Genomic DNA, 19,967 nt, shown 5'->3' on the forward strand with positions numbered 1-19,967 from the left:
AGTCTGAAAGTGGTGTCCAAGCGCGGCTCAGGTAAGAAACACCTCACCTTCTTCGTGATCGTGATGTCCTCTGCTGGTCAGATCGTTGGACCGGCGACTCCTTCTAGTTTGTGATTCTGGAGACAGAAGTAAATCTTCTTCACTGCTTCTCTGAAGTGTTTTTCAGTTTCTCGCTGTTCTCCTTCAGATCCGTGTGTTAGTCCTGCTCAAGCTCTTGGGTTGTGTGTTCAGGATGTCCTTCTGAAGGTTTTCTCAAGGCATCAGGTCGTGAAGTGTGTGTGTGTGTGTGTGATCTGAGCTCATTCACATCTGTGTTCATCAGACACAGAGCTCCTCTGCGTGACAGTGTTTGCATTATCTGTTGCTCTAATAATACTCTGTATTGATGTATTTTAATTTTCCTGTGTCTTGGTGAAGCAGATTCATATGTATGCTCATGGATTTTGATTTTTTATATTATGCAGACAACATGGAAATGCACCTTTATATTTAAAGCTGTTTCTTTAATTTGTTCTTGGATGGGAACCCTGTGTTTTTGTTCTCAAACTGGCTTTAGTTCAAAGTTTAGTACTGTTTGAAAGAGATTTTCTGCTGTATGTATAAATGTAGGAAAATTATAATCTCACTTCCTGTATGTCTGTCTGTTTCCTGTTGGTGCAAAAAATGTATTCAAAATGAGTGTTAGGGTTATGATTTGGTGTTTATTACAGGCTGTACCTAAAAACAGTGTAAGTCTGGGGAATAGAGGTTTGAGATCATCGGAGTGAGGACAGTCTTGTTAAATGAGGACATTCTGTCCGGTCCTCACTTTCTGAGAGTCCTTTAAAGAACAATTTGAGGGGTCAGGTTAAAATTGGGTAAAGAGCTAGCGATTGCATTGTGTCAATGTATCTGTGTGTGTAGAGAGAGGTGTGTGTGTGTAGAGATGTGTGTGTGTGTGTGTGTGTGTGTAGAGAGGGGGGGTTGTTTGTGTGTGTGTGTGTGTGTGCGAAGAGAGGTGTGTGTGTGTGTGTGTCACCTTTATTCAAAGTCACCTTTATTTATATAGCGCTTTAAACAAAATACCTTGCGTCAAAGCAACTGAACAACATTCATTTGGAAAACAGTGTGTCAATAATGCAAAATGATAGTTAAAGGCAGTTCATCATTGAATTCAGTGATGTCATCTCTGTTCAGTTTAAATAGTGTCTGTGCATTTATTTGCAATCAAGTCAACGATATCGCTGTAGATGAAGTGACCCCAACTAAGCAAGCCAGAGGCGACAGCGGCAAGGAACCGAAACTCCATCGGTGACAGAATGGAGAAAAAACCTTGGGAGAAACCAGGCTCAGTTGGGGGTCAGTTCTCCTCTGACCAGACGAAACCAGTAGTTCAATTCCAGACTGCAGCAAAGTCAGATTGTGCAGAAGAATCATCTGTTTCCTGTGGTCTTGTCCTGGTGGTCCTCTGAGACAAGGTCTTTACAGGGGATCTGTATCTGGGCTCTAGTTGTCCTGGTCTCCGCTGTCTTTCAGGGATGTAGAGGTCCTTTCTAGGTGCTGATCCACCATCTGGTCTGGATACGTACTGGATCCGGGTGATCCAGGTTAAAGAGATGGTTCTTTAATCTAGATTTAAACTGCAAGAGTGTGTCTGCCTCCCGAACAATGTTAGGTAGGTTATTCCAGAGTTTAGGCGCCAAATAGGAAAAGGATCTGCCGCTCGCAGTTGATTTTGATGTTCTAGGTATTATCAAATTGCGAGTTTTGAGAACGTAACGGACGTAGAGGATTATAATGTAAAAGAAGCTCATTCAAATACTGAGGAGCAAAACCATTCAGGGCTTTATAAGTAATAAGCAATATTTTAAAATCTATACGATGTTTGATAGGGAGCCAGTGCAGCGATGACAGGACTGAGCAATAATGGTCATACTTCCTGGTTCTAGTAAGAACTCTTGCTGCTGCATTTTGGACTAGCTGTAGTTTGTTTACATAGCGTCCAGAACAACCACCCAATAAAGCATTACAATAATCTAACCTTGAGGTCATAAATGCATGGATTAACATTTCTGCATTTGACATTGAGAGCATAGGCCGTAATATAGATACATTTTTGAGATGGGAAAAATGTTTAGCAGTAAGAAATTACTCGTCATCCAGTTTTTTTATGTCGACTATGCATTCCATTCTTTTTTTCAAATTGATGTGTTTAACCAGGCCGCGACGAAATATAGAGCTGAGTATCTTCAGCATAACAGTGAAAGCTAACACCATGTTTCCTGATGATATCTCCCAAGGGTAACATATAAAGCGTGAAGAGTAGCAGCCCTAGTACTGAGCCTTGAGGTACTCCATAATGCACTTGTGATCGATATGATACATCTTCATTCACTGCTATGAACTGATGGCGGTCATATAAGTACAATTTAAACCATGCTAATCCACTTCCATTAACGCCAACAAAGTGTTCAAGTCTATGCAAAAGAATGTTGTGGTCAATTGTGTCAAACACAGCACTAATATCCAATAAAACTAATAGAGAGATACACCCACGATCAGATGATAAGAGCAGGTCATTTGTAACTCTAAGGAGAGCAGTCTCAGTACTATGATACGGTCTAAATCCTGACTGGAAATCCTCACAGACACCATTTTTCTCTAAGAAGGAATATAATTGCGAGGATACCACCTTTTCTAGTATCTTGGACAGAAAAGGGAGATTCGAGATTGGTCTATAATTAACAAGTTCTCTGGGGTCAAGTTGTGTTTTTTTTTTTTTTTATGAGAGGCTTAATAACAGCCAGTTTGAAGGTTTTGGGGACATATCCTAATGACTGAGGAATTAATAATTGTCAGAAGAGGACCTATGACTTCTGGAAGCACCTCTTTTAGGAGCTTAGATGGTATAGGGTCTAACATACATGTTGTTGGTTTAGATGATTTAACAAGTTTATACAATTCTTCCTCTCCTATAGTAGAGAGTGAGTGGAACTGTTCCTCAGGGGGTCTTTAGTGCACTGTCTGATGTGATACTGTAGCTGACGGCTGAATGGTTGCAATTTTATCTCTAATAGTATCGATTTTATAAGTAAAGTAGTTCATAAAGTCATTACTGTTGTGGTGTTGGGAAATGTCAACACTTGTTGAGGCTTTATTTTTCGGTAATTTAGCCACTGTATTGAATACATATCTGGGGTTATGTTTGTTTTCTTCTAAAAGAGAAGAAAAGTAATCAGATCTAGCAGTTTTTAATGTTTTTCTGTAGGATAGGTTACTTTCCTGCCAAGCAATACGAAATACCCCTAGTTTTGTTTTCCTCCAGCTGTGCTCCATTTTTTCGGGCTGCTCTCTTTAGGGTGCGAGTATGCTTATTATACCATGGTGTCAAACTGTTTTCCTTAACCTTTCTTAAGCGTAAAGGAGCAACTGTATTTAAAGTGCTAGAAAAGAGAGAGTCCATAGTTTCTGTTACATCATCAAGTTGTTCTGAGGTTTTGGATATGCTAAGGTATTTGGATACATCAGGAAGATAACTTAAAAAGCAGTCTTTTGTGGTAGAAGTGATGGTTCTTCGATACTTGTAACAAGAAGTAGAATTTACAATTTTGGCTATATGAAGTTTACACAGAACTAAATAATGGTCTGAGATATCATCACTTGGCTGAATAATTTCAACACTATCAACATCAGTTCCATGTGACAGTATTAAATCTAGAGTATGATTTCGACAATGAGTAGGTCCTGAAACATGTTGTCTAACACCAATAGAGTTCAGAATGTCTATAAATGCAGTGTGGAGAGAGGGGTGTGTGTGTGTGTGTGTGTGTGTGTGTGTGTAGAGAGGGGTTTGTGTGTGTGTGTGTGTGTGTGTGTGTGTGGAGAGGGGTTTGTGTGTGTGTGTGTGTGTGTGTGTAGAGAGGGGTTTGTGTGTGTGTGTGTGTGTGTGTGTGTGTGTGTGTAGAGAGGGGTTTGTGTGTGTGTGTGTGTGTGTGTGTGTGTGTAGAGAGGGGTTTGCGTGTGTGTGTGTGTGTGTGTGTGTGTGTGTGTGTGTGTGGAGAGAGGTGTGTGTGTGTGTGTGTGTGGAGAGGTGTGTGTGTGTGTGTGTGTGTGTGTGTGTGTGTGTGTGTGTGTGTGTGTGTGTCAGTCTGTTGTCCCGCTGAGGTCCAGGTGGCTGGTGTCTGTGGGATGTGTCTCTGCTGTGATCAGGACTAATCTGTGTCGGCGGGGAACACTCTGAAGGTGGAAGTGCAGGTGAACATGATGCTTACAGTAAGATCCCTGAGGAACAACAAACACGGCCTGATGGGAGATCCGTCTGGTCCAGGATCAGCTCGTGTGACTTTACTCCAGACAAACGGCTGCTGGACAGTAAAAGCACAGGATGTGACCTTTAATGGTATTTACTTCCTCTTATCTTTCGAGTGAAAGGTCAGGTATAAATCGACCCATTCATCACGCATCTGTGAATGATGAACATCATATACGTTACACACACTGTGCTTATTTTATGCTATAAATATAAATATGCAAATACCTCCAGTATCTTCTGAAGGGCAGTAATAATAAAGAACTAAGAACAATACACACTGATCTTCCCGTTTAAAGACTCTTAATGCAGTGTGTTTGCATCCTGAGCTGTGTTTGAGTCTCTCAGTCGTTCTAGTGAGAAATACATCATCTCAACATCATTAAATCACTACTGAGAAGAGATCAGATGTTCAGAAGATGATGGAGGAGGGTTTTCCTCTCGTGAACAACTATCACCAGACATCACAGATCATCGAGTAAACGCCACAGTATTAACAATCTGAGTCCTTTGTGCTAATTAAATTAAAGAGCTTATTCAAGGAAGGACTAAAAAATAAAAAAATAAGCGTATCTTTAAAATTTTGCAGATACTGGGTGTAAATTTACAAACACAATTGTATGTAAGGGTTAATGAACAGGACGATAATAGAGGACACGTGAACACGGAGCTGAAGGATATCGATTGAACTGTAAAGTGAAGGATTATTTGTCTGAGGTCCGTAAACCAAACAGTGAACAGAGAAAGAGAGAGTGTTGAATGTGAATGTGCTGTTGTTCAGAGCAGCATAGAGATGAACGTGTGTTTGTGCAGAGGCATGAGAGATGTACAGCAGAAACACTGATGTTGTTTTCAGCTTACACGTGTGTTTTCACGGAGCAAACGCACAGCTCTTCATATCTGCACAGATTTCACATCTATTAAAACACATGTGCTTTGACCAGCTCAGCGCGAGTAGAGACGTTCAGAGCGCTGATGGTCATCAAACACCTGAGTGAACATCATTATGCTTTTTCAGAAGAAAAACCCTCGTGTAGCACATGATAGACCAAAAACAGCTGAGATCTTCATTTGCACACGCTCACCTCATGATATGTGCTCCAGAACAGCAGCAGCTGAAAGCTTTCTTCTGTACAGACGTGAATTTACATTAACTTCAGCCTGAGGCGTGTTCGTTTCATGTGTGGTGCAAAAGGGCTTCTACATTTGCCCAAAATAGAACTTTATATATTAAAACCAAACAAGCAAGCCCAGCCCAGATGAGAAAAAGTTATATAAAAGTAACTCAGTGCATTACTTTCCATAAAAAGTGACTAAGTAACACAATGAATAAGTTTTTATGGACTGACGTGGATCTGCTGGTCTTCATCAGTGTGATCGTCAGATGGATTGCATCAATAGAGCGAGATGTGATTCACACGCCTCTCATAACGATCATCTCTCAGCCGCGACTCGCTTCATCGATCTTCTGATGATTGAAGAAAACACTTGAATAAGACCAAGTGCTGGTGGTTTGTCTTTGACCTGTAGTCCACCGCTGACACTCGTCATAGTTCAGTGCTTTCTGATCTTCATAAGCAGCGTATGAATCTGTGATGATCATCGAGCAGCTGTTTCATTAGTCACATGACATCTATGGCTCAGAAACTGTATGTTAGTTTTATCACTGTCTCATTTCTTCTCTCCTGGTCTCTGATGGATTGAGACGCTTCAGGAGTGTTAGGATATACTCCATCATAAGTTCTGCTCACACAAACACACACATACTGATGAACAAAGAGCCACTAATCAGAGGAGACAGGGATTGTTTTGAACAAGGCACATCAGCACAGCCCGGTTCATTTAGAGTTTGTCTCGTCTCCTTATAATTGATATTAAAGGCTGTTAAATACATGATCTGTCACCGGAAGAAAGAGAGAGAAACGTGTCAGATGTTAGTTAAGAGATGCTTTGGTCCTGTTCCTGGGAAGATCTGAAGCCGTCTGTCGGTCTCCGTGAGCCCTGGGAGATACCAGCATATGGTGACACGACTGGAACAAATCAAATTTGTGAGCGCAGGTTTTCAAAACTGGAATCTATTCTGCAAATTCATTTATAATTAGACTTCCCCCTCGGGTCAATTCCTTCAGTGCCCCGCCAGTCACTTTATTGAGTTCTGTTCAGTTCTGTGTGTGTGTGTGTGTGTGTGTGTGTGAGAGAGAGAGAGTGTGTGTGTGTGTGTGTGTGTGTGAGAGAGAGAGAGTGTGTGTGTGTGTGTGTGTGTGTGAGAGAGAGAGAGAGAGAGAGAGAGAGAGAGTGTATGTGTGTGTGTGAGAGAGAGAGTGTCTGTGTGTGTGTGTGTGTGTGTGTGTGTGTGTGTGTGTGTGTGCAGCTAGTTAGTGTTAAACTGACTGATGTGTTGCTCTTCATCTTCATCACTCTGAGAGTGACACACTTGGGTTCAGTTTAGTAAATCATCATCATGACGGTTTTGATTGGATGCGTCTGGAACTCCAGCGGTGAGAGCAGCAGCATCAAACATCCATAATGCATCATTCCAGATCCACATGAATCCGGCACTAATGTCTGAAAATAGACACGCTATTTTGTGGCTGTCAGAAAGGCTGTGTACGCTGAGAAAACTGCTGAAAACCAAATCCTGCTTCTGGCTTTTCTTTCGTTGACTGCACCGATAAATTGCTTTCTTCTTTCTTTCTCGCGTTGCTTAGTGGAGATGATTTGACAATTTGGTGAGATGGGCAGCGAGAGCTGGGATTTTGTGGTTGGAAGAGTCTGATGATCGATACAGAAATGAGTTTTCAGCGGAGGAGAGAAACATGTGAGCGTCTGCTCTTCTCTGTCATGAATGTTTGGATGCGTCAGGCGCTGGCCACACACACACCTACAGTCTCATTATTGATTTATTTATTGTGCAACGCTTTTTGTGTCCTGAACACTCCTCCTCTGTCATTGGTAGGTCAGTTTGGTAGACCCGTGCTCGAGTGTGTGTGTGTGTGTGAATGACAGATTCCTTTAGATTCCCTCTTGATCTGCGGATGTGTTTTTGGTGATGTTTCACGATCAGCAGCTGAATGATATTCATCTCTCTTCATATTTCATGTGACACAGTTTAATTTCTGCAGTGTAATGATGGTTAATCACACATCAAGCCCCGTCTGTGTGTGGGTCCTCCGGGCCGTCAGGGAATGTAATTGTGATGATGTTAATTGTGTTTGTCCATTATTGGCTAATGGGCTCTTCGGCACATGTTTGATGATGTGTGTGGTGATCATCTGTTCTCATATGCATCATGTATGAGCGGATTATTACAGCTGCATCGATCCGTCTCCAGTTTTACTAACACGAGGCTGGCACACTCCTGATCCGTCGCGTGTTTTCCTTCAGACGGCAGACGAGCGAATCACTCTGAAACACAGATAAACGCTCCTGAACGTGTTCGGAGAGACAGACTCGCATAGTGGCCAATTCTGCAGATTAAATGTGCTGTTGCTAATGAGCTTTAGGCAGTGAAGGATTCAGATATTGAGGAGCCATTACTGCTTCTCTACACACGTAATTGTAGAAAATCCACAACAGTTTTCAGTGATTTTACTCGCTCTAAACACGTGACTTCAGTAATGTACGATGAGAACGGTCAGGACCAGGGTTTTGTTTTCCTCAGAGGACTGTTTTTCCTCACAAACATACAGCACAAGATGAGCGGTGCAGGCTTTTTCCTCCAGGTACACTTCATTTTTTTTTTTTATGTTTTGTTTTAGTTTCCTGGATTCCATTTTAATAGCTTAATCATTGTCTAATCAATTGAATTAATAACATTGACAATTTAGTATATTATTTAATTATTTTAACAATAATTGTTTTATTAAAGAAAAATTCTCAAATTCTCCGCAAATTTTCTAATCTATGATTTAGTTTTATGTTTTTTGTCATCAAAAAAATGATCAAATTCATTCATAAAACCATTAACAGTTGAATCAATCTTTTAATACTATCAAAATAAAATAGAAAATTATTCTCTATACATTTTTTTATTTTTTATTGTCATAAAACAGACAAGAGCTTTGCTGCTAAAACTAGTTCATATGGCAATATGAATTTGAATAATTGTACAGCCCTAGATTTTTGTCCTAAATTCTATTGCAAAATTATACATTCTTAATTAAGACAAAACATTAAGGGCAAAAACCTTGCCTGGCTTTATCCAGAGTTCAGATGTATGTGCTGGAGATGCATGCACATCAGCGCATATATAATGAGATAATACCTAATTTACTTTTATAAACAGTTCAGAAAGCAGAAATAAAATAAATTCAGATCTCCCTGCAACACACTGAGGAGACTTACCTAGCAACACCCTAGCAACAGAGCCAGCACACACACAGTCCTGAAGCTCCGTGTGTGTTAGCAGACAGGTTATCTGCGTCTCGATCTTCTCAGCGGCGTCCAGTCTGATGGCATCGACTCATCGGCGGCTCACTTACACATTTAGCTCCTGTAGTTTGAGCTGCTGTGAACATTGATCCAACACAAACGCTGCTATTGATCAGAACACATTCGCTCGCTCTGCTGCCATATCAAACACAAGATTTGTCCTCATAATCCTGAACATTGATTCCAATTATCCCCTCGTCCTGTTAGACGCTGTGTAGTGCCTGAACTGGATTTGTCAACAGGAAAGCATTTGATTTTATTTTGGTTTGCCTGCAGAAACACACACTTGCACACAGAATGAAAGAATGGAGTTGTGTTTTAGGAAAATCTGTTCACCTCCATTGACTGAAAAGCTGCATGAAGCTCACAATCAGCAAAACATGAGGTTCTTTCTTAGTATTTCCAGAGTTTCCCAGTACAAACATCTAAACCGTTTTAAAGCAAGACACATTTACAGGATGCAAAATGACATAAACCTAAGAAGTCCTGAGAAATTCCAGACTGATTTTATAGCACCAGTTTGGACCGGAGCCATTTCTATTCTAACATGACGATGCCTCTGTGTATAAGGCAAGGTTCAGAAAGAAAATATTGACTGAGTCAGTGTGGAAGAACTTGACTGGTCTGCTGTGACTTTAAATGCAGACCTTGAGCCAAAAACTCTTCACCAAACACCAGTGACTTGTACAGTACATACTCTATATGGACAAAAGTATTAGGACACTCCCTTCTTTAGAACAGATAGAGGTCGCAAGTCACTGGTGTTTGGTGAAGAGTTTGTAAAGAAAAGGCTCCTGTCCAATTAGTCTAACCTGTTCATTAGAAGGGGTGCCAATACTTTTGTCCATATAATGCATTTAAACCGGAAAACAAGACAGAGATACTGGGGAAGGATTTCCTATCTGTTCCCATTCTGGAGTGCGTCTGATTGGCTGTTCGCTTGTTTGCATCCCAGTGAACCCAGAGCTTGTGGCTGTTTAACCTGACATATTTATTTAGTCGTGTTTTGGACAAGCTGTTGATTTCACACACTTTTCAACCATAATATCGATCAGCTCCCGTGTTTATCGTTTGACCAGCCTCGATCTCTGGACAGAGGAGCCTTTGATCTCATAATAACAATGTTGTGAATATCAGCCGATTGAATATGTTTGCTGATATTGCATATGCATGAACCTCATTAGTGCCAATAGAGACTCAACTATGTTTGGAACAAAGCTGTCTGAACTCCAGCAGCTGTGCGCGTGTCTCGGCTGTCTGTCCCAGTCCTGCTTTCTGTCCCTGCGCATTAGCGTTAGCATTAGCATTATGAACTGTCTGTTTGGAAACTGTGTTTGTGTCCCAGTCTAAAGCAGCTGTTGCAGGTGTCTAACCTGGTTTAGGCATCAGTTATTTCTCATTGCTGGAGAAGCATATTTAGGCTGTGTGGCCCTCAGTCTGGTTTTCTGCTGGACAGTCCATACCAATCCTTTCTACTAATAAAGACTTTTAGACAGTTGTCCATTTGCATACAATTAATAAATAAATCGATTAAAGCATAGGCCTAGTTTAAGTTAAAGGGTTAGTTCACCCAAAAATGAAAATTAAGCCATAAATTACTCACCCTCAAGTCATCCTAGATGTATATGTCTTTCTTCTTTCAGACGAATCCAGTCAGAGTTATATTAAAAGTGGTCTTTGATCTTTCAGGCTGTTTAATGGCACTCAGCGGGTGTCTCGCGTGGCTCCGGGGGCTCACTGTTGTAACCGGAAGCAGTTCTGGGGGAATGGGGTCAGCCCTGCGCATGCACCGCTCAGAAGAGATGCACACGGACGCTCGGGAGAGATCCAAACAACGGTCACTTACTAGTAGTACAAAATGAGGATTTGTAAAGAAGAATGTGGGAGGATTTCGATAAAAGCCAAGAGGAGACTGCTTTTCCTTTGATAAAGTGAGGAAACTTAGCTTCCGTTGCTTCTGTTAACAAACGTTGGTTTTTACAAGACTCACGTCGCCTGCTCAACGCTGACCTCATACGCCATTCCCCCAGAACTGATTCGTTTACAACACTGAGCACAAGCTAGATTAATGTGATTATTATGTTTGAATATGGATATTTTTATTAGAAAAACTCAATGATTTGCTACGGAAGGCCTTTGTTCACCCCAAGGAGCCACGTGAGACACCCGCTGAGTGGCATTAACCTGTTAACCAGACCCCCATTATGGGACCCTCAGCTGAAAGTGCCCTGCCTAACTTAACCCTCTGGAGTCGATTAACGCGAATATATGCGTGATGAGGCATTTTTTCCTGATAACCCCAAAAAACAACTTAAATTACACTTTCAGTTTTGATCGAACAGATAAGAGCGATACATCAATCAAATCTGTGAAGGCTCTCCTTTTGTATACAGACATAATAGCAACAAAACTTTGTGCATTTATAAAATAAAGATAACAAACTAGGTGTGCTGTCAGCAGCCTTTATCTGCGGTGACCTTCATTTAGAAATGCCTCATTAAAATGAACTGTAACTCAGTGAATACTCAACAAAGAGATATGAGAGATATCTGTAGAAAGCTTGACATGTCTACTTTTAAACTAAATAAGTGCTGCAAAAAACAAATATTCTGTGATAAAGTAATATGAAAACAACGCAATGTCCAGTCTTTCACGTCTCCCTTTCTTATATCTAATGTGAGCATGCCCCCGCGCTGAGCGGGATATTGTGATTATAATGTTTCACTGAAGAACGCTTGAATACAGAGATCATAAACCTGAGTAAGTCTCTTTTTATTCATTGATATACTTGTATTAGGTTTCACATAATGTGTAAACATTTTACTAGTTAGACTTTTTCCGAACTATAATTCCTGACTAAATGTATAATCAAGTAAAACATTATGAGAGTTTCAATAACAATTTACACTAGGTAACGCAGGTAAATGCAGGTACATCTTTTCAAAGATCAATAAACTTGTATTTTATTTTATGGCAGTTTCAGAGCAAGAAATTACAACATGTTGACCTGTGTGGCTTAAAATAAATTAATTTTGTATGTTTTATAATGTGTATATGCCAGTTAGGGATCCTCATAGTGACCGTTTAACCGTTAACCGAAAGTAAACATTTAGATGGATGAAGGAGCTCGATGAAGGGGCCATTCACATATCATGTATTTTTTTGTGCTCAAGTTCGTTATTTCAAATGCGGTATGCGCGCTCATAATGGAAGAGACACGCTCGTTTTTCCAGGAGCGTCCGCACCACATCTAGTTAAAAATATCTCAGCTTTTCAAAATGATGCAAGTGCACCAGGTCATGTGAAAAGAACCGAATCAATCCGCTTCCTTCAGGGTGAAAATACCCGTTGTTTTTTAAAAATGGGGAGCACCAAAACACCGCAGAGTTTTATTTTACTTTTCTTCATAAATAAATCTTGTAGCAGTGTTACAGCGAGGGTTTTTTGGTGGTAGCAATCCATTACTGAAATGTCCTCGTTGTAACAGATATCGCAGCTGATGGATGCTTATGACAGACGCGTCAGGAGCGCAACTGCACAAGCGCTTTGGAAAGGAGAAAACGACGCGCGTGTGTGTGTGTATTGTGGAACCAGCAGGCCGTTCTGTGTTGAGCGAGACCCCCCGGAATGAGTGAGAGGAGCGTATATTCAGAACTGCACTCTCCGCTCACGAGCTCAGATCGGAACAAACCCGAGCCTCACTGTCTGCTGAACTTGCAGAAACATCAACATAGACATAGCCAGACTAGACTATTTTAGTACATATTATGAGCTTATTGACAATTTTTTTATAATTCTTGACAAAATTAGAATATATTAAGTGTTTTTTTGCCTAGTTCCTATGTCTATGGCTTAATGACGCTATGATGAGCATTTACTACTTTAAAAAAATGCGGGTCAGGAAGCGGGTCGGGTACAGTATTTTCTGTTTTCGCGGTCTGGCGAGTTTGTTGAAAATGTGGGTCGGGTGCGGGTTATTAATACATTGACCTGCCCATCACTGCACAGAGCGCTAGAATTCAAATAAACAATCTTCCTCCTATCTTTCACTTTTATTTCAGTGGATTGTCTCATTCTGTTTGTGACACTGTACGCTGCAAAACCGTGCCGTTTTTTACTACCAAGATGCAGTTTTCTGAGCGTGAGTTATTCTGTAACGGACACAAACAGTTCTGTCGCTGAAGAACTGGAACATAAACAAAGGAATTATGATCCATATTACAATGTTATTGCTTCGTTGGACTAAATGTATTCTATGAGATGTCATTCAGTGGACCCTTACCTTTCTAACTAAACCGGGATTTACAGCTGTGGATGTGTTTATGACTCGTTATTACGATGAATCTGGTATGTACAGCGTTTCCATTCTTCATGTTTTGATGTGTACTGCTTACACAAATGTAGCAAATACAGTCTTTATAAGCTTTCCATTGAAAAACAACGATCTGTCGTCGATGCTTGAGCCTTAGATCTTTATTATGATATATAGTTTGTCAAGATTAAATTTACACAGTATTGTTAATATCAACTGGTTTCGCTCGATTCAAACAGTCGCAGTAGAAAGATTTGTTAGTAATGATTCATTACAGAATGATTCAGTGTTTCTTAAACAGCTTAGAAAAGTTACACGTCACATTACATTACACATGCATATGTGTGTGTGTCTGTGTGTGTGTGTGTGTGTGTGTGTGTATAATGTCATGGGTATGACACAGGTATTACAAGGAGAGGGTGACTTATGAGGACATAACCCATGTCCCCATTTTTCAAAACACTTATAAATCATACAGAATGAGTTTTTTTGAGAAAGTAAAAATGCACAAAGTTTCCTGTGAGGGTTAGGGTTAGGTGTAGGGTTGGTGAAGGGAGATAGAATATACAGTTTGTACAGAATAAAAACCATTACACCTATGGGATGAACACACTTTACACAAAAACAAACGTGTGTGTGTGTGTGTGTGTGTGTGTGTGTGTGAGAGAGTGTGTGTGTGTGTGTGTGTGTGTGACCATGTGTGTGTGTGTGTGTGTGTGTGTGTGTATGTGTGTATGTGAGTGTCTGAGTTTGTGTGAGAGTGTATGTGTGTGACCATGTGTTTGTGAGTGTGTGTGATTGTGTTTGTGAGTGTCTGAGTTTGTGTGAGTGAGTGTGAGTGTGTGAGAGTGTAAGTGTGTGTGTGTGTGTGTGAGAGTGTAAGTGTGTGTGTGTGTGTCGCCGGTTCCCGTCAGACTCTCAGTGTGTGGCTCGTTTCAGAACTCTTTAATGACTCACACAAATGAAGGTTTGAAACACGGCGTCTGTCTGGTGTTCTGGAACACTGTGCACTTGTTCTCTTAATGAACGTCTTCTTTAGACGCCTGGACGCCTTTCCAACAGTCAGCCGTCTCCTTTCCGTTCAGAAGAAAAGCTCGGCGCTGGGCTTTTCTCCTGCTTCACTCGCGTCTGTCTCTGATCCGCCCCGCTGCATGCTGGGAAAGCTCCATTCAGCAGCCGATTTAGTCACGCCTGTTTCTAATGAAAGAAAATAACCTGTCGTTTCCCGTTTTGGGAGAGAGGTTTTTAGGTCAGCTGTGGCGTCTCCTCGCCTCATTGCTTGAGGAGCTCGTTTGGTGTTTAATTGCGTCTCAGAATGAAGTCGCGTCAGAACCGCTGTGATTTATCCTGACTCTCCGGATCTCTGTCAGATTTATCCTGTGTATTTATCTCTGTCCTGTGTGAGGAATCTATATCATGCTCCTCTGTTTCCCATGATTCTCTGCTGTTTCATTCGCTCAGGACCTGCAGATCAATAAATTCTGCATATCAGGTTCAGATGTGTTTTTCTGAGCCTCCTCCTCCTCGCCTCTCCTTCATCTCATGACAGATCACTTTTGCTGGCCTTTTAACTGATTTGAAATCATCCCCTGCGTGAGGTTTTGTGATATTTTTGGCTGTGATTGTGATTGTGTCTCCTGTAAAGCTGCGGTGTGTTCCTGAACTGTACATCTGTCTTCAGTAGACTATAAAACCTTCCAAAAGACTTTTAAACTGTTTGTACACTTTCACACAGGACATTATTCAAAGTTTGTTTTGCTTTTTTTGCAGATCAATGAATTTCTCTGAATTTAATTTCATTTGAATTCTACCTGTTTCAAACAGGAAATGTAATTCTGCATCCTGTTTGTTTCCTGAATTCAAATGTGATCACCTGAATCAAGATTCAGGACATTCTCAAATTTCTCCTGTGGATGAATATTAAAGATCTGAACGTTTCTGTTATTCAGAGTGGTTTTGCAGTAGATGAAGTCATTTCTTCAGTGATCGTGTGCTGATGTGTGTATTAATCATGCTGAGATGAAGCTGACGATCAGTGTTTGTGAGGACCTCGTCATGTAGGAGTTCACATCATCTGCTGTGAGTTCATGAAGATATGAGCAATATGAGTGCATCAGTGGACAATCCTTAAACAATTAATCCCCATTTTCATGATATGGTTACGAAAATGGTAACTTTACACACAAATTCAAGAACCCATCTTAAAAGCAAACATTTGCAAACACCTTTGCCATAAAATGAACTCCTCTTATATGTGTGTGTTACACAGAGAGCTGTGTGTTGTGTTTTGCAAATTATGGAGTGACATCATAACGTCATTTAGCAACGTTTAGCATCAAATCGCCTTCTTTAGCACTTCTTTCACTGCTGTGATGTCTGTGTAGTCTCTGGTGAAGTGCAGTGCTGTGTGTTTGTGTGACGCTAGACTGCTCCGTCCTGAGATTATAATGTGCTCCAGACCCATCTGCGCTCGGCGGGGTAGATTAGCGTGCGCTAAAGCGTTTGGGAGAGTTTGCTTTGATGTGAGCGAGGAGAGGAGGATTACAGCTTGTTTCTGCGTGTGTTTGTCTCAAACATCCTCCAGACGCTCAGATGCTGCAGGTGTTTCATCTCTTCTTCACTTCCTCTCAGCTTTCTGCATCGCTTCAGCTCCACATTCAAAAGACTGTTCACCCTAAAATTATCTAATTTCTTAACCGAAAACTATTTTAGGTTTATTTGATAGTTTATTTTTTTTAGACTTAAAATCAGGATTCATTTTTCTTCCAATGTACAGTAAATGTATCTTTATTTTCAATAATTGTCCTAGTAAACTAGAGAAAAACACTTATTTATTTTTCAGTGCTATTAATGTTGTTTTGTTTTTATTATTGAAAATCATATTTTTCTTATATTATATTATATTATTATTCATATCATACTCACCTATACGATATGACTTTATGAAGTGTGACAGTGAAGTCTGTGAGTAAAGACCTGACTTCTTCATATGATAGAAACACAGCGCCTCGTTTACCAAACGAAGAAAAACGTGCATACGGTCATTTCAACACAAAACTTTGTATTTATCAACATACACGTGAGCACTGGCTATGATCAAATCTCACATCTGGCCTCAGCTCGTGTACACAAGTTATTATTATAATTTTTTTCACTAAAATGCAGTCAACTGATCATAAATGTTTATTTTAAAAGGACTGCTGTAAAAATGAGCGTGCAGCACTCAAACAACATTAGAACATGACAGAAGTATAAAGCCATGTTTAAGTTACACAATTAATTATAGTTTAGCAACCAAATGTTACAAATATGGCAAGAATGGAAACATTCTGATTCCTGGGGAATGAGACAGGCTCATGAGCCCAATGTATATATTAAACTATATAAAAAGTGTATAGTTAATATATACTTTTATAAAAACTTTATTTTCCATTCTTGTTTTGTTCTGAATATTTGTTGTAGAGTGAGGGGAACTAGGCTTGAGGGTTTATATTTACCAGTATTTTAATATACATATAAATTACATCTAGATTAATGTTTGCAATAACAAGGTTAATGAGTGTTTTTTGAGTAAAATCAGTTTCTCTTTCAAGAGATTACTTTTTACTTTTGTACTTTGTTTTTTGCCGGGTTTCGTTTCTCTGTGTCGTAAACTCTAGGGCCAAGTTAGTCTCTATGGCAGCTTTCATTGGCCAAGCCCCGCCCATGAGGCCATGTGACGAACATGTCAAACAACCAATCACAGTTTGTTGTGTTCAGCGTCAGGTTTGAGGCTTGGAAATGTTGCCACAATAATGCCTTGTACCAAAAATCCTGTATAATTCAACCAATCCAATGACAACTTCGACACTCCTGAAGTGTTTCCACTTTTGAGTCCCATATGGATTTCACCATCGGTCCATGAGCGTGACGTCTGAGGCTGAGACTAGGGGCGGAGCTTCGAAACCGGGTTTTTTTAGGGGCGTGATATCCAAATGACAAGTGTTTTCTTCCACCAAATTTATCAGCATACAATCATACGATGTGTGTTTGTGTGTGTGTGTATGTGCATGTGTATGTGTGTGTATGTGTGTCTCTCTGTGTGTGTGTGTGTGTGTGTGTAATGTGTCTCTCCTGAGACAGACGTGAACTCCGGCGCTGGAGCAGCTGATAGCGCCGCTGTGAGTTCTGCTAAGTCCTGACCGTGGGTCGATAAGAAGAGCTGGACTCTGATAACGTCTCTGAGAAGACGACAGCGCTGAGCGGACGAGCCGTGTCTCTGGAGCAGCTTTAACTCGGGAGGGTTTCTGTGGGTCTTAAACAGAGCAAACAGCAGAATTATTTAACCCTATTTTGTGTAATGAATTCAAAAAATAATGTAGGTGTATTACCAGTTATATGTTAAAACTTTAAAGTTTTGCCAATTCAAGATATTCACACTAGAGAAAAGTCGTGGCCTAATGGTTAGAGGGTTGGACTCCCAATCAAAAATGATATGCTTAAACGAAAATGGTCTTAAAATCTTAAGTTTACCTTCATAAAACCTGTGGACAGTATTGAATATGGACTCCAATTTTAATGTGACACCAATGAGAATGAGTCTAACATTGTTTGTCCAAAAACGTGAGTTAGGAACAGTTGTACAGCACTGGACTGTGTTTTTATTTGCTCTTCGGTGTAACTGAAACCTTGCATCTGTGCCATTCATTAACAGTCAGGCAGAAAATGCAGGATTCATATTTAAATTGACTTTTGCAGCTTAATAGTAACAGATACTAGTCCATATCATGACTTGATTGAAGTGTAATGACCTACTTTTGATTAATTCATTCAAAATTTGACCAATTCCGCGGCATTCCACGTTAAACTGTGAATTCCGTTTGGATTCCACGTTTTCTGCATCACGGAAATCATAGGGCCCTACAATTATACCCAATGTATAGTCTCACACTTTAACTGCTTCTATCCTTGAACACTTAATGATTGTCTAATCAAAATAAAAGAGCAGCGCTGAGTCTAGGAGAACTCACCGGTATCACACACACTCCGGACGCACAGCAGTCTAAAATTCAATTCAAGTTTATTTGTATAGCGCTTTTTACAAAACAAATCGTTACAAAGCAACTTTACAGAAAATTATGTTTCTACAATATTTAGTAGTAGCTAGTAGTTTGTGCACATTTGACAGGATTTTAGAAAAACTAAAAAATAATAATAATACAAGACGTAGTCAGCTAGACGATGAACTATCAATATTATTAATTAAGTTATTATATGATTAAGTCACACATTTAGGAATAATTGTTAGTTCTGTTTGTTCATTCAGGGTTAGCATCATCTGAGGTCCTCTGAGGGTCAGCATCATCTCTTCTCAGGTGTTCTGGATCCAGACTGGAGCTTGTGTAAATCCTAGTTACCACGGGATGTGAATCCCGTGGCAAAACATAGAAACAAAATACAGACATCATTAGCATAGCTGCTGATCCAACAAAGTAAAATTAGTTTAACCCAAGCTAATGAATAAAAATGCACCTTTGATCAGATGCAACTACACTCACAATTAAAAAGATACATTATTCGAATGCTTGGCGAAAGAGATGTGTTTTTAATCTAGATTTAAACAGAGAGAGTGTGTCTGAACCCCGAACATTATCAGGAAGGCTATTCCAGAGTTTGGGAGCCAAATGTGAGAAGGCTCTACCTCCTTTAGTGGACTTTGCTATCCTAGGAACTACCAAAAGTCCAGCGTTTTGTGACCTTAGGGTGCGTGATGGGTTGTAACGTGGTAGAAGGCTAGTTAGGTACACAGGAGCTAAACCATTTAGGGCCTTATAGGTAAGTAATGATAATTTGTAACTGATGCGGAACTTAATAGGTAGCCAGTGCAGAGACTGTAAAATTGGGGTAATATGATCATATTTTCTTGACCTCGTAAGGACTCTCGCTGCTGCATTTTGGACGACCTGTAGCTTGTTTATTGAAGAAGCAGGACAACCACCTAGAAGTGCATTACAATAGTCCAGTCTAGAGGTCATGAATGCATGAACTAGCTTTTCTGCATCAGAAACAGATAACATGTTTCGTAGCTTGGCAATGTTTCTAAGATGGAAGAATGCAATTTTTGTAACATTGGAAATATGATTTTCAAAAGACAAATTGCTGTCTAATATAACACCCAGATTTCTGACTGTAGAGGAAGTTACAGTACATCCGTCTAGTTGCAGATTGTAATCTACAAGATTCTGTGTAGTGTTTTTTGGTCCAATAATTAATATCTCCGTCTTATCCGAATTTAATTGGAGAAAATTCTTTGTCATCCAATCTTTTACATTTTTAACACAATCTGTTAGCTTAGATAATTGGGAAGTTTCATCTGGTCTCGTTGATATATATAGCTGAGTATCATCAGCATAACAGTGGAAGCTAATTCCGTATTTTCTAATAATATTACCAAGGGGCAACATGTATATTGAAAATAGAAGGGGACCTAGGACGGATCCTTGTGGCACTCCATATTTTACTGATGATAAATGAGATGACTCCCCATTTAAGTAAACAAAATGGTAGCGATCGGACAGGTAGGATCTAAACCATCTTAGAGCCTGCCCTTGAATACCTGTATAGTTTTGTAATCGATCTATGAGTATGTCATGATCTATGGTGTCGAACGCAGCACTAAGATCAAGTAAGACTAGAAATGAGATGCAGCCTTGGTCTGACGCAAGGAGCAGGTCATTTGTAATTTTAACAAGTGCAGTTTCTGTGCTATGGTGGGGCCTAAAACCTGACTGAAATTCTTCATACAGATCATTTTTATGCAGGAAGGTGCTCAATTGAGCAGACACAACTTTTTCTAAAATTTTAGACATAAATGGAAGATTTGAAATAGGCCTATAATTTGCCAGTACACTAGGATCTAGTTTTGGTTTCTTAATAAGAGGCTTGATAACCGCCAGC

At 40.1% G+C, this 19,967-nt stretch overlaps 1 protein-coding gene across 5 annotated transcripts in view; it reads left to right on the forward strand.

Moving 5' to 3' along the window:
* LOC113094876 (interleukin-1 receptor accessory protein-like 1-B) overlaps positions 1-19,967 on the forward strand; it is a 179,569-nt gene that overhangs the window by 14,641 nt on the left and 144,961 nt on the right. For all 5 annotated transcript variants that reach the window (XM_026260503.1, XM_026260504.1, XM_026260505.1 and 2 more), the window contains exon 2: positions 1-31. This exon is cut by the window's left edge and continues 68 nt beyond it. In XM_026260503.1, coding sequence (XP_026116288.1) covers positions 1-31 — 31 coding nt within the window. The remainder of the gene's footprint in view (positions 32-19,967) is intronic.

The sequence above is a fragment of the Carassius auratus genome, unplaced genomic scaffold (assembly GCF_003368295.1).
Source record: "Carassius auratus strain Wakin unplaced genomic scaffold, ASM336829v1 scaf_tig00215471, whole genome shotgun sequence".
NCBI classification, from domain to species: Eukaryota; Metazoa; Chordata; class Actinopteri; order Cypriniformes; family Cyprinidae; genus Carassius; species Carassius auratus.